The sequence below is a fragment of the Telopea speciosissima genome, chromosome 10 (assembly GCF_018873765.1).
Source record: "Telopea speciosissima isolate NSW1024214 ecotype Mountain lineage chromosome 10, Tspe_v1, whole genome shotgun sequence".
NCBI lineage: Eukaryota > Viridiplantae > Streptophyta > Magnoliopsida > Proteales > Proteaceae > Telopea > Telopea speciosissima.
Genome location: NC_057925.1, coordinates 46,778,587 through 46,794,631, shown reverse-complemented (window position 1 = coordinate 46,794,631; position 16,045 = coordinate 46,778,587). Strand labels below are relative to the sequence as shown.

The window sequence follows — 16,045 nt, the reverse complement described above, 5'->3', positions numbered from 1 at the left end:
ACGCCCATTCCTCACAATCTTTAGAGTCTGCAGAGGTACGGTTTGAAAGCAGATACTTCAATTTCCTTTTGCATTGGTTTAAACCTTCACAGTTTGTGCCCATAGAAGGTAGTTGGATGCACCATTGAGCTTAATAGCAGTACTTGGACATTGATTGAGTCCACTTGGAGCTTTGAATCACTCATAAGACCACAAAGGATAGAAATCCGGCAACCAATAGGTATTAAGCACAACCACAGACCACAAGGATGTGATAAAATCTTCCAATGGCAATCCACAGGATAGATCAGAGATGAACCAAGCTACAATCGCCAGTCAATAACAGAATAGTATTAAATCCACAGAGGATCAATAACACAGTCTGAAAGAACAAGAGCAGTCCAAACTGCAGAAACACTCAATACACAGAAAAATCTTCCTTTAAATTACAGGGAGTGTCAAAGATCTCTAAATTTTGGGGCAAAACTTCTGCAATATAGAGAATATGGCTTCAAATTTTGCAGAGGTCTTACAAAGGGAATATGACTTCTTGAAAAAATTCTCTGGAATTAGGGTCTTTCAAGATACTGCAGAAACGTAGATCTGAAGATCAAGAACACATAATATAAGGCTTCCATATAGAGATTACAGAAACATAGGCAGGGCACAGAAGTAGATCAGACCAGCACATCCAAATTATAAAAAAGCTACCGTAGGAGAGATTTTCCATGTGCAGATATAAACTAGACAACCTCTTGCTTAGGGTAGGAATGCCATCCACATGATAAGAGATAATCAACAATATATCAGCAGCACGCCAGGCAAGTATCAATCTTCGTCAACATAAAAAATCCTAGTTTTCATATTATATCAAGTAGGGTGATGCAGATTTATCACCAAATTGGGCTTTTTTTATTAGGAATAAGTCTAGGATTGGGCTATATACATGTCGGGCCTTTGATCCCATGGGTTTTCTATGTAATAGGCCACTTTAATGGGCCTCAAATATGGGTAAATAGGTTGCATACGGGATTAGCTCCCATACTTAGTTTTATTTCCATACTTAGTTTATTTTTGTGTTTTTTAATTGAATCGGTTCAAATTGGTTGCATCCAATTGGTTCAATTTAAGTGGTCATGTGACAACTTAAGTGGTCATGTGATGTAAGTTGGGCTGGATTAGGACTCTATAAGTCCAGCCATGTTTTGAGTCTATTTCTTTTAATATTTTAGTTTCCTAGTTAGTTTAAGTTGCCTAATAGGTTAGGGATAGGATTAGGCCATTCCTTTTAAGTGCCTAAGTCTATTTTTGAGTCTTCTATATCAGTTTGTAAGGGAGGCTAGCATTAGATACGAATTTGATTAATAAAAATTAGCTTTATGCTTGCTGCCATTGTTGCTGCTCTTTGTGAGTGTATATCCTTATAGATCTCAAGGTGGTGAAGGGTAGGTGGACTCCTGCGACTCCTTGCATTGTGAAGATCGGGAGGTTTCTTCAAGTTATCAAGTTGCTGCCATTGTTCTCTGCAATCCAGTAAGTTTAAACCTGCTATTTGTTTTTAAACCTTCTTCTACCAGCTTTTATTTTCCCTTAGACCTAATCCACATTCCCCTCCATCCATCAAGCCCTAATCTCCATTAAACCTGCAACTCCTACCTCAACTAGGACTCCCTCATAACTACAGATCTGGCCATCAATTTCGAACCATACTTCCAGCCTATATTCCCCACACCTCTCCCTACACTCGACCTTAAACCCAGTCCATAACCCCCACTATATCCCCTCCATTCCTCCACTCCATTAAAACCCAAAACCTGCAACTCAATTCTGTCCAGAATTGCAGAATTTTAAAACCTTCCCAAATCTAATTATTTTTATCCCATAATAACCCCCTAGACCTGCATATTAAAGCCGTATAAGACCCATTCCCAAATTCCCATCCTAAACCCTAGAATTAACCTAAATCCTAGTGCCGTCCATTGGAACCAGCAACCCCTTTTGCGATTGATCCTGTTGTCTGGCTCCTAGTAGGTCTCCTACCTACCTAGGACTACATTATAGGGTTTCATTGTAGACAAGGCAACATTGGTTGCTGCGCACCATAAGGAGACAAAAACCTAAATGGATTCTCAAACCAAGAAGGAAGATGACAGACACTGGTTACTTGGTGCTCTTATACCATGTGACGATACTAGGAACAAAGAACCAGTACCTGTTCAGATATGGAGAAGAAGGAAAGTAAGAGAGAGCGAGAGAGAAAAAAGAGGGAAGAAGAGAACAGAATGGGAAAAACCAAAGGGGCTGACGGCTTGAGTGATTGCGAGTCCTCAATCACTCAACTGTGACCTTATTATTTTAAGAGGACAGCTAAGTACAATTACAAATAAGAACAGGTTTATGTGTAATTTGGTTTTCCCCTTGAGGTGGTCTGCCTCATGTAGCGTTTTTTCAATTATTTGGAATCTTATTGTTGATTCGCCGTTTGGTATGGTGTATGTTCAGTTCCCGTGCCAGAGGCTGCTGATATCTCCATAGTGTGCTAGCGTCCCCTCCTATGAGTAAGTAATAGTTACCGTCAAGCTACCACCAGTGCTTCAAATACTTTTTTAAGGGTGTACAGAAGATGATCAAAATCCTTCTTTTCTATTGGGCCACAAACCGACCGACCTAGGTAAATTCATGAGCTCGATTATTCCTTGCTATTCTTAATAACCATTTGAACCCTGATTTGTCTTATGACTCATCAATCAGATGATTTTTTTGAAAGAACTGTCAAGGTGCGAAAGTTAGGCCTTTTTTTGCTTCCTTTCCTTCTCAAAAGAGTAGATCATTCACTTTCTCCAATCCAAATTACACACAATCCCACTAATAAGAAAATAACAATACAAAAACACCCCTATATGGTGCAGTGTAACTTCTTAACATACACTGCAGAAGATTTTATTTGGTTGACAATTGTTAGGAGTATATTATAAGTTTTGCAAACTCTATATGTAGAGTTGAATGAATGGGTTTTATTCATAGTTTGAAATCTCGCGATATTTTGGTATCTCGGGCTGGTTGAGATATCCGAAATATACCGAAATATGGTATTTTTTCTACCATATTTCGACACCCCATCTCGGTGGGTTTTTGGCCATATTAAAGCCTGATACTTCATGTACACCCTTATTTAAGTTAAATAAACACATTTAAACCTTCATATTGCAAAAAAATGAATTCAAAGTGGTGTTTTGGGTTTGCACCCTTGATTGACAGTATACGGTCGGACCCTAATGTATAAATTGTTAAATACACTTTATTTACGAAATATACCGAAATTTCGACGAAATATCACGAAATATACCAAAATGTGGACTTTTTTCATTTCGTATGGTCATCTCGTCTCGGCAGTGTCGAGATATCCGACATATACTGAAATATCGGCGATATATCGCGAGATTTTGAACCATGGTTATATTAGAGAGCTACCGTGGATTATGAATCATGAGTTGAGTCAAGTATATCTCTCCTTGTTTAATCTCCTTCCTTTGATCTCTAAATCGACTCTATTTGAGGTTTTTGACACTCCAAAATAATTGTTCGACTATATCATTTCTACAGAATCCGGATGATCTGGTATTTTATGTGGTGCTCGTGGGACACCACGTGTTTTTTAGGTGTACTCTTCGGAGCTTTGTGGCAGTTTCTGGTTTGGGAGTCAACTTTTCCAAGTGTGCAATCTAAAAAGTTGTGGAGGTGGACTATCTTGCTGAAGTGGCCCATGGCCTTCACTGCAAATTGGGTGGGTTTTGTTTGGTCTGGGGGCATAAATCTACAGGTGATTAGGATCCATTTTATTAGGATGGAAAAGAAACTGGAGGAATAAAAAGTTCAGTATGCACACAAGGGGCACAAAATTATTGTCATTTAGATTTCTTTTGCAGCGTCTGCAGTGCTATGATTTGGAGTTTAATTGGTCTTGGGGTTATATCTATAAACTAGAAGGTATATGTAATGCATTGTAGTCCTGATCTACAAAAATAAAGGTAATATGAAGAGCTATAATAACTATAGAAGCATAAAACTAATGAGTCATACTATGAAACTATGGGAGAAGGTTATTGAAGCACATCTGAGAAGAGAGACTCATATCTCGAAGAACCAATTTGGTTTTATTCTAGGAAGGTCCACAGCAGAAGCTATTTACCTATTGAGGAGGCTCATGGAAACATGTAGAGCTAACAAGCAGGATCTCCATTTGGTCTTTATTAACCTGGAAAAAGCCCATGACAGGGTCCCTAGAGACTTAATCAGGCATGTTCTTGTGAAGAGAGGGGTGTCTTGTAAATATATAGATGCTATTAAAGATATGTATGAGGGCGTGGTGACTAGTGTGAGATCTGTTTGAGGCCACGACAAAGAATTCCCAATTACAATTGGATTACATCAGGGATCAGACCTAAGCCTTTTTCTGTTTGCGCTTATCATGGATGAATTAGCCAAGAGCATTCAAGACGAGGTCTCGTGGTTTATGCTCTTTGTAGATGAGACAAAAGCAGGATAAATGCTAAATTAGAGGTTTGGAGATCAACCCTGGAAAATGCTAAGTTAGAGTTGTGGAGATCAACCCTGGAAACAAGAGGCTTCAAGATTAGTAGATCAAAGACGGAGTATATGAGGTGTAACTTTAGTCACACTACAATGGAAAATTGAGAGAGAGAGATACCGCAAAGTGACTATTTTAGATATCTGAGGTCAATCATAAACAAGGATGGTGACATAGATGATGATGTTTCATAGATAATTAAAGTGGTATGGATGAAGTGTAGAAGCGCAAGAGGAGTACTGTGTGACCAACTTATTCCTTTAAAGCTTAAAGGAAAGTTTTATAGGACTGTTCGACCGGCTATGATAAGGAATGATCGTGTAAGAGCTGATTTGGGAGTTGCCCCAATCAATGACAAGCTTCGAGAATGTCGTTTGAGGTGGTATTGTCACACCCTGCTCCTTATAACCTAGGAGATGTGACTAGGATGCTTACATCATCCTACTCAGCCTGCCAGGATCTCTGACGTGGTATCTTAACATCACAATCCATACTCAAACTGTAAACAAATCAGAGCAACAGAAGATAAAATATACGATCCATGTAACTGGACATCTAAGTGATACAGTTATTACATAACAAAAGTTTATTCTTGTTCTTCAATTCAAGACCCAAAACATAGTAAATTATATCATTTATACAAACCCATATAATATAAAAAATACCCAAAAGAGAATGGGGACATCAAGTCCACAATCCCAATCTATAGTAGGCATAGTCATCACAGGTACAACCCAATCCATGCTCTTTAGCATCAGGGTTCCACCAATCCATCTCGCCTTCCTCACCACAAGATGAGGTATCCGTAAACGCCAGTGCAACATCACCTGCATCAACAGCTAAAAAGGAACACACACGTGGTGTGAGCTTCACTAAGCTCAATAAGGGATGGGGGCATGCAAGCATGCACAACAGTAGATGATGCGGTTCATGAGTTCATTTTATATTTATAACCTAACAACAAAACTAAGTCTCAGGTAAGATGCTACTGCAACACATTAGGATGTATGCTTGCATGCCCCCATCCCTAGTCCCCGAATGCAACCTGGGTCCCCCAACGATACTGACCTAGTTGCGAAAGGGAGCTTGCCAGTCCCCGAATGCGACATGGGTCACTCAACAAACCTTGATTATACCCCGCCAACCTCGGAATCATCCATCGGACACCTGACTCGGTCCGCCTCCAGCAATAATCACATCATACCATGGAAGTGGTATTCAGGCAAATCATCATCCGAATATACCACGAAAGGCCATCCAACTCGTAACCCCTGTTGGCTAGGGGTTGTAGCAATCGGGTTGATTATCCTAACCATCATTCATTCTAGATGTTCAATATGCGTCACATGTATACATATATGTCTAGAGCATAGTTGTCACGACGGCTAGGCAACCCAAGGCGCTGGAGAGGGTCCAAAATAAAGGCGACACCAATTAGGCGAACAAGGCGTCCAAGGCACCGGCCTAGGTGACCAAGGCGCCTGGACGCCTAGACAACTATGGTCTAGAGGCCGAGATCATAGTACCGGAATCATCTATCGACCACACCATCCTCCTGTCTCTATCATATACACACATACAACAAGTATGGCGAATACGGTACCAGAATCCACCTCGGCCACACCGCAACCCATTTCCATTCTGAATGCATTACATGTTTCTATTACAACAGTTATAAATGTAAACACAATTAGTATGGCGATTACGGTACCGGAATCCACTTCGACCACACCACAACCCATTTCCAAGCCTACAACTAATGCACATGATGTACATAATTATTTCATTAGTATGATGATCACAGTACTAGAATCCACCTCAGCCACACCAGATCTCATTTCTCAAACACAATCCACAAATAAGATTTCAATCAATTAAGCATACATAGTGAGGTTATGGAGTTAACAAGCATAGATAAGATTATAATTGATAGAACATGCTATGCGTGCATCACACAATGATTAGGTGATTCAATTCCAAAATCAAAGCGCGATAAAATCCCCGACACGCCTCACCGTTGCACTTGTCTCTGACCGAATTAGGTGTACATTAAATTAGACTAAGTGTTGGAGGAATGCCCGAAGAATTCCCAGAAGGGCAAAGTAACAATCAACTCTGGGAATCCACCGGTAGAAGTAACCGGTTTATCAGTTGATTGACTGGTTAATCATTAATGATCGGCCGGTGCTTGAAGCAGGAGCTTCAGATGAAAAGTTTACCAACAGGCAGAACCCACTGGTAGAACCAAACTTCTGCTGGTGGTGTTCAACCGGTAGTCAGTCCAAGAACTGAACTTTTATTTAGGCCTCAACCGACGTCATGCGGGGGTCATTTCTGTTTCATAGAGATTGTAGGGGATTGCTCCGCCTACACTTTAAACCTAACGACATCGGGTTTCACCGGTTGAAACCAGAGATACGATCGATTCTCCGATTTGAAACCCTAAAGTTAGGGTTTGGGCTGTTTTCACCCAAACCTCATAGGAACAATTCCAGAATGGGATTGGGAGTGTGTAAGAGAGTCATATGCTCTCACACAACCACACTCCAGCTGGCTTCCAAGCACAACACTGGGCAAAAATCCTAAGCCTAAGCTTTCAGAACAACAGAAATGGAAAGAGAGAGACAGGGAACAAGCGCCCCTACCTGAGATGGAGCAGGGACAGCAGCAAGTGCGGATCCAAGCCTCTTCCTTCCTCCTCCTTCCTTTCCTTCCTTTCCTTCCTTTTTTCTTCTTTCTTTTCTTCTCTCCCTTCTATGGTTTTGCAAGAGTGAGAAATGAGCTTTAAAGCTCAAGTCTCCTTTTTGTACTTTTAGACCACTAAGGTCTGTTTGCCTGCCTACCGAATCAGTCCAAACTAATTAATTGTCCAGTTGGACCTCGTGGGCCCACCACCTTGGCTTCATATTGAGTACGAAGGTAAAGGTGGGTCTCGCATTAAGTTGAGACATGTGGGAGAGAATTTGATACGGAACACCGGGTCCCACAGGCAGTAGTTCAATTTCTAGACAACAAGACCAACCGGCTAATCAGGGTTTGTCTGTGCTGATTGGCCGCTTGGTCAATTCCAACTCTGTTCCAGCTGAGAATTCAGCAATGCTTTCCCCCACTCTTAAGGGTAGTTAAGAGAAGTTTGTGCATGGTATCATGCCAGTGTATTACCATGCTTTCAAAGGTATAATTGGTAAGAATGGGCACCTTTGATCAGACATCCAGCAGTGGATTCAGATATCCATCTTTACAGGCATGGAGGAAAGTGATGCAGATTCACCACCGAAATGGGCTTATTTCTTTAGAAATAAGTCTAGGGTTGGGATATATATATGTTGAGCCTTTGATCCTAAGGGGTTTCTATGTAATAGGCCACTTTAATGAGCCTAAACTAGGGGTATATAGGTTGCATACGGGATTAGCCTAATACTTAGTTTATTTTTATGTTTTTTTAATTGAACCGGTTCAAATTGGTTCAATTTAAGTGATCATGTGACTTGGTTAAGTGGTCATGTGATGTAAGTTGGGCTGGATTAGGACTCTATAAGTCCAACCATGTTTTGAGCCTATTTCTTTTAGTATTTTAGTTTCCTAGTGAGTTTAAGTTACCTAATAGGTTAGAGATTGGGTTAGGCCTTTCCTTTTTAGAGTGGAAGCTTGCTTTTGAGTCTTTTATATAAGGTTGTAAGGGGACAAAGCCTTGAACACGAATTTGATTAATGAAAAGCTTTTGTTTGCTGCCATTGCTGCTGTCCTGCTCTGTTGAGTGTTGCTCCTTGTGAGTGTGCATCCTTGTGGTTCTATCAAGGTGGAAAGGGACTGGTGGAATCCAGACTCCTTACGCCGTGACGGCTGGGAGGATCTTCTTCAATTCGAAGGTGGTTCTATCCTTCACATCTGTTCAAGCTGCTGCCAGTGGAATCTCCAGTAAGTTTGACACCCAATTTCTTCTTCTAACCCTCTAATCCTGTCCCCCAATCGATCCCCTTTATTTTTGGTTTGAATCCCATAAACCGTAACTCCATTAAACCTTAGATCTTGCTGCCCAGCCATATTTAACCATTAGAATTACTTCAAATTCAAACCACAGCCTCTCCTTAACACCCCCTACACTCGACCCAAGCTGTTGCCCCTATTTGTCTTTCAAAACCCTAAATTTGACCTAATTTCTAAACCTAAAACCTGAAACCCTAACCCTAATTTGTGGAATTTTGAATTCTCATCTAAACCTAACCAAATCTAGCTTTCTAAACTCCCCAAAACCTGCCTAGTTTAATCGTATAAACTATATTCCCATTATCCTACCCTAACCCTAGGAATTGACCTAAATCCTAGTGTTGTCCATTCGAACCAGCAGCCCATTTTGTTATTTGATCCTATTGTTTGGCTCCTAGTAGGGCTCCTACCTATCTAGGACTACATTAGAAAGTCTACTCATCTACCATGATCCAAATATCTTTTCGATACCTTGACAACGATCCTACGTGGATACTCAACATTTGCAGCCCACATGCTAACAGAACTGAGAATTGCTGGAGGAGTACCTACGCATTAGATTCCAATTAGGATTGATTTTGGCACGGGTGTAGAAGGTATGGCCATGTTCAACGATGGCCTGAGGATGCCTTAGTACAGAGGAGTGATCTGATCTAGATTGAAGGAGCTAGAAGAGCTAAGTGCAGGTTGAAAATGACCATAGAAAAGGTTGTGAGGAATGACATGAGCAGTCTGGGTCTTGTACCAAGTATGACATCAGATAGAGCCCTATTGGAGGGCAAGGATCCATGTTTTGGACCCGATCTAGCTGAGATTTTCCTGACTTCTTGTGGTGTGCTTCTTTCCTACTTTCTTTTCTTTTCTCACTTCTCTTTTTTTTTTTTACTCTGTTTGCAATGATCCATGTAGCCGACCCCATTCAAACAGTTGGGACAAGACTGAGTTTGTTGTTGTTGTTATTGCTTTGTATGGGCCCTCCCAAATGACAAAAATACAAATGTAAGAATAAAATGGCAATTCTGTAATTAAATAGTAGTTCAGAACCTCTTGAAATAATGGAAAACAGATTCTGGGACTGAACCACAATTAAATTTGAGGAACAGGGCCAATCTGGAATCAAAGAACTCAAAAACTGGAGGGGCTTTTGGTAAATACCATAAATTCTGGTCTGTCTTATAATTACGAGAGGAGGTTGTCTTCAACCTCTTCACAAGTAAAACGAAGGCGGAAATCAGGATTGCTTCGAAGGAGAGAACTATCTCCTGAGAACACCAGTCAGACTGAAACTTTAGGGGCTTATTCTTCACTACTAATCCTCCCAAGAATGACAATGCCAAATTGAAAGAACAAGCAGCAGTGTTGAATTGGTCTGAAATCATGTCTGGCTGTAATCTTCTGACCAGATCTGAATTTTGATTGGGATCTCACAACAGAGGGAGCTTTTGGGTCTGAGCTCCTATGTTATGAATCACCCTGGGGAACAGAGCTTAGTCCTAGAATCTGAGAGAAAAGATAGGAAGGATTGGAGAAGATTGATCCAACCATGTAGGGCTGCCAGAAATAAAGCAGGGAAGAAGAAAGAACAGAAAAGGAATCTGATCTGAGAAGAGGAAGGAGACCCAAGGAGGGGGTAGCTGCCGTCAATCAACCACAGAGAGAGCAGGAGCATGGATTAGAATATTGTAACCAACTCCCTAAATAAATTAGAGGCAGTTTGTAGATGGATTCACTCCATCAAATACAAGCGTCTGTTCCATGTTTTGCCTCCTCTCTTTGTTTGTTCTGGTTACTGATACTTAAATGGGGTTACTTCTGCCCTTTGTTATTTCATTATATAATTTTGTTAGAGAAGCGGGGTTACTTCTGCTTTTTGTTATTTTCTTTACGTGATTTTGTTCGAAGTGGGATTGGTGCTTTGGTGGTCTTTAAATATGTGTAAAGAGCAGGTCTCATTCTTTTCCAATGTTATAGATTGATCCAACTTCATGAATTGGAAAAAGAATTGTTGAAAAAATTTGGTTGTGGATCTGTAGAAAGGGGTTTCAAAGAATTTCAGTTGTATAAGTGATTGTAAATTGGTAATGCTGGTGCCGCTTATCTCTTTTTACTTCATTTCTTCCCTCCTTCTCCGTCAACTGCTATGCTCCCAAACTTTAGATTTTGTGGGGGTTGGGGGGGGGGAGAGGAGAGGAGAGTGGCTAGAGCTGTTATTTCTTGTTGTAGCCCAAAATTTATGAATACTACTTGTTTTTCTTGGGCAGATAGTTGATTTCTGCTGTGGTGCCAATGACTTTAGTTGGCTAATGAAAGAAAAGCTTGAAGAAACTGGCAGGAAGTGTTCGTTCAGGAACTATGATCATATTCAGCCAAAGGTATTTCCTCTTTTTTTTTTTGGGTGCCATTCTTGTGTTCATGTAATATTCCAAAATTTCTGTTTCTTTTTGGGTCTGGATCTGCTAGGATTGATAATCTGATTTTAATATCAGCTGATATGGACCAATCATCCTTATGTTCTATTCAATCCAAACAGGTAGTACTGTGTATAAGCATGTAGCTCCAAATATTATTGAGATGATTTTTCCACCAAAAAGGTTGATGTTTCCTTTTGGTGAAATGCAGAGTGATCCTCTTTGGGGTGTGGGATGTGCTTTGTTCTGCTATACTTCTTTCCGTTGGCTTGAATGGAGCCACTAAAGAAGCAAGCCATTATGACACATGGGCACCTTATCCATTCCCCCTTTGTGCAGCACTTCTACGGTTGTATTTATGCATAGATGATATAGGGGTGTGCCAAGGAAATAATGAATAAATGGTGAATTGTAGGATTTAACTGAAAAGTTTGTACGCCTCATTTGTCATTTCTCTTGAACTTGGATCATGACACTAGGAGTCTAGGGCTGATCTAGACTGAAACATTCTGCAGATATTTGGCATGGTAAACATCTTATGATTTGGGTTCTGTCTAGGCTACGTCACTGAAAAAGTACATGTTCATTCTATAGCTGTGAATTCTGTCCATAGTTGGGGACAATGAATCAAGAGGTGTTTTCTGATTAGAGTGCAGGGAATGTTCACGTACGTTCAGATGGAATTCATTCTGTGGGAATGTTCCATCTGAACGACTGAGTTGTTCACAAACGTGAACATTCACCCCCCTCTGATTATGCGTGCTGTTACTGCTGTTTATTCATTTGTTTGAAGCCGATATCCTCAAAGGTTTAATTATAAACAGACCCACTCGAACTATTTGGGCCACTTCAAGGTCTGAACTGCTGAAGGGGTGTTATTTTTGGCAGAAAACCTTGAGATTTATTGTTCTACTCCTACGCATGGTGGGTTTTGCACATGGATACACATGAATTAAATGAGAACGACCTGTTGTGGGGTTCCGTCTGTTAGATCTCTTGTGACAATGTGTGGCTGCCCAGGCTCAAAAACAAGTGAAATTTGTAGTATTGTTCAGGTGGGTTTGGTGGATTGAGCAACGAGATTTAAGTGCATTTTGGTGGTTTTAAGTGCGGCTCTAAAATTTCAGTTAATTAAAACAGCAAATATAAAGAAGGGAAAGAGATTGCTGCTGGGTCTCTAGCACCTCCACCAGTGTGCGGGCCAATGAGAACGCATGCAGTGTGGGTGCAAGAGATGGCATTTTGATTTCATGGGGAGGGGGCAGTGTGGTACTTTCGTGCGCTTCTGTGTCTAGGTGCAGGAGCCACACAGGCCACGTGACCAGGTAGCGTTCTTTTCCCCTTTAAAGAAATCTTGGCGCAGTAGTTATTGCTTTCCATAGGTGTTTTGATCATGGCCAGTTTTGGGCTCATCACTGGGTTGATAACTACGCCTTATCCCACAGAAGGTTGTCATTGAGGTTTTTCCATGTCCCAAATTCTTTGTCCGGTTTTTCATTTAATGCATTAAGTTTCATCACATTCTGAATTTACCATTTGTTATGCAGTCTTTTTTAAAACTTAAAAAAATTAAATTAAATTAATGATAAATAGGATAGTGGGGGACAATTTTTGACATTTTTAATAGGATTAGTGGGTAATTACCAAATAACTACCTCACCTTAAAAAGTGAGATTTGTCAGAATGAACATTGCGGGACGGAGGGAGTTGCTATGTGAAGATAATATCAGGAGGATAGAGCATAACCCTTGAGCACTTCTTTTATTGACCTGAGGTCTCAGAGCATTAAATTTCATCACATTCCTACTTCATTGTTTGTTGCTTAGTTGCTTAATATTCATTTTATGTGATACGTTGTTTCTGATTTTAATTTTGGTGTAATATATTTCACTATGCCAGGTATGAGTCACCTTGACTAGATAATCATATAATCTTTTTTTGATGCTGTCGATATTCTTGTCCGTCTGTTCAAAAAAGGAAAGACTAGATTTTTAGTATATCAAACAGGGCTTTTGGTCCATCCATGTAAGAACTCTAGTTGGGACTATACTTGAATGGACTGCTTCCTTCTTATAGTCATGGCATACCATCATGCTGTGAGAGGATGTATATTCAATTAAACCATATCCTGAGTAGTTGGTTCAGCTTCACAAATGCGATTTCAGCATTCCATTTCTTGACTTTAGATATTTGAAAACTTGATATCATTTTATGGAAGTGAACTGGGCCTGAAGTGCTGTGGTGCTGCGTATGATTGAGTTTTCCACTGCTCGATATGGCACGTTCTGTTTTTAAGTTCTCCCCAGGAATTTATATTTTGACTGATTTGGAGTCCTGTTTTGTAGAATGACTTTTGCTTTGAGAAGAGAGATTGGATGAAGGTCTGGCCAAAAGAATTGCCAACTGGATCCCAATTGGTAAGATTTTAAATGCTTTTTGTTTCTATTTGTAATTCTTTTACCTGAACCTTCTACTTTCTTCCAGTACCTTTTTGTGCATAGTTTGTTTCTTGTTTTTTTACCCCATCCTTTGTGCATAGTTGAAAGCTACTCTATTTTTTTTTGAGTAGATCATGGGTCTAAATCCTCCATTCGGAGTTAAAGGTGCTCTAGCAAACCAATTCATTGATAAGGCCCTTGAGTTCAAGCCTAAGATCCTCATTCTTATCGTTCCACCTGAAACAGAAAGGTAGTAAAAACTTTTCTTTATTTGGGGGGGAGGGGGGAGATTTATGCACTTCTCTTATCCCATCTGTTTTCTCTTTACTAAAGCTCACATTTATTCTCTTTTTTAGATTGGATGAAAAGGAATCACCATATGACCTGATTTGGGAGGATGATAAGAAACTCTCTGGCAAGGTATGCTTGGAGAACCGGAGAACTTTGAGATGTTTACTTGTCTTCGATTTTGATTGATTGAATACTTAAGGATGGAGTGTGTTCTGGTGTCTGATTTGCATTTCTTCCTTTCAGTCCTTTTACCTTCCTGGGTCTGTTGACGTGAATGACAAACAAATGGACCAATGGAACGTAAAACCACCACTGCTGTCTCTTTGGAGCCGCCCTGATTGGACTGCAAGGCACAGAGAAATAGCTCTCAAGCAGGGCCACATATCCAAGGAGCAGAGAAGGTCATCTATGGAAAAAAATAATCTTAATGATGCACGAGTTTCTGATCATTCACCAAAAATAAAACCAGTCATTGATAATCGTAAGGAAGATGATCATGATCACTATATCGGTATCTCTAAATCGAGTCACATTCTGAGTAGAACACATGATCTGCCCGAGCAAAAAAATGAAACAGAACCTGAAGAAACAAGAACAGTTGTACCTGAAGAGCAGAAGGAAAGCTTCCCACTGAAACATGATGTCAGAGTCATCCGAGATAGGCATGACAAAAGTGCTGTTGGAGAAGGCCATGATAAGCATCATAACCGTAAGAGGAACCAGTCCTCTGAGAATCCAAAGGAATGGCAAGATAAGAAGAGGCAAACAAAGGCTAAAGCTGATGCACCATCCGAGAGAAAATATGACAGTGTCAGGCCTCAGTCCAGAGAGAAACACAGTAGAACACCTCCAGTGGCCAATTCCCTCCTAGACAGGACAGATTCCAGAAACTTATTGGAAAATCATCCATCTGAAGGCCATGAGATTATCCCAGAAAGGGCCGTCACCGATGAAAGCTCCCGACACTTCCAGCCCGGCCTTTCTGGTTCTGGTTTAGGATTTTTAACTGGATATGACAGTGGCAGGCCTCAGTCCAGAGAGAGACACAGTAGAACACCTCCAGTGGCCAATTCCCTCCTAGACAGGACAGATCCCAGAAACTTATTGGAAAGTCATTCATCTGAAGGCCATGAGATTATCCCAGAAAGGGCCGTCAACGACGAAAGCTCCCGGCATTTTCAGCCCGGCCTTTCTGGTTCTGGTTTGGGGTTTTTAACTGGATATGGAGGGAATCGTAGTAGTTTTGCCTCTGAGGATTTTGATGATATTGAAAGGAGGTATAGTTTGAGCTCAGGTAACCAGTTTTCGGGTGGGACCCATATAGGGGCAACTGGCAGTAGTTCGACCCTGCCCCAGGAGTATGGGGTTCGCGGTTCGATTGAAGAGTTCTCACGGTACACTAGAGACGGTATGGATAAGTATGGTGGGCGGTCATACGTGACTGAACGGGATGAGTTCAATAGGAGGGAGGATATCAGGTCGCAGCTCCGTCTTTATGGCCAGCAAAATGGTGAAACTTTGCCCCGCAGCAGCACCCTTCAAGCTGGTCAATCGCTGTCTTCCACACCTTATGGGCTTATGGGTTCAGCAAGTGATTCATCCTACCAAAGGATGAACTCATCAGCAATGCAGCGGTACGCACCTCGCCTTGACGAGTTGAACCACACAAGGATGAGTACTTATGGGGCTGATACTTCAGGGACTGCTGGTAGAAGTGCTTATGACGTGCAGGGGACGCAAAGTGGCTTCCATGTTGACTCGATCGGCTTTGTGCCTGGTCCACAACGCCCCTTCTCCCACCATAATAACTCATCTGGCTGGCTCAATGAGTGAGTCTTCTCTCACAATTAAGCCGAGATGGCATGTATTGTGTGTACATATCTTATCTGAAATTGTTTATATTTTTGGTTGTCACTACCAGCAATGGTTTAGTACAATTTTACTGCTTCTGTTCCTGCTCTCTGGACCTTGTGCCAAGCTTTTTGATCAACATCGAGTAGGCCACATTAAGATCTTAGGGAATGGCATTACGCTTATCTCCCTAGGCCCTAGTTGAAATAAAACCTATATAGCCCAGTTTGTTTCGTTTGATTTTTTTGTTTGGGCAACTGATATCTTATGTGAAAACGATTTTTTTAATGCCTTTTTTTTCTTTTTTTGGAGAAAGTTTTCTTCCACCCATAGAGGACGGTTGACCTACCATTCTAACGTTCACAAACCTCTTTAGGGTTTTATTATATGTTTCCAAAATGCCCTCTTGATGCCCTCTTCCTATTCACTGTGGGTGGAGGAAAACTCTTTTTTTTATTATTATTTTTTACATTTTATGTTAAAACAAATAATGAAAATTTTTA

General features: G+C 40.8%; 1 protein-coding gene across 2 annotated transcripts in view; it reads left to right on the top strand.

The window, feature by feature from the left end:
* LOC122641979 (protein ENHANCED DOWNY MILDEW 2-like) overlaps nt 1-15,544 on the top strand; it is a 61,586-nt gene extending 46,042 nt beyond the window's left edge. For both annotated transcript variants that reach the window (XM_043835343.1, XM_043835342.1), the window contains exons 15-20: nt 10,816-10,926; nt 13,308-13,379; nt 13,532-13,650; nt 13,757-13,820; nt 13,935-14,590; nt 14,717-15,544. In XM_043835343.1, coding sequence (XP_043691278.1) covers nt 10,816-10,926; nt 13,308-13,379; nt 13,532-13,650; nt 13,757-13,820; nt 13,935-14,590; nt 14,717-15,524 — 1,830 coding nt within the window. In that variant the 3' untranslated portion in view covers nt 15,525-15,544. The remainder of the gene's footprint in view (nt 1-10,815; nt 10,927-13,307; nt 13,380-13,531; nt 13,651-13,756; nt 13,821-13,934; nt 14,591-14,716) is intronic.
* Nucleotides 15,545-16,045: the final 501 nt, after the last annotated feature.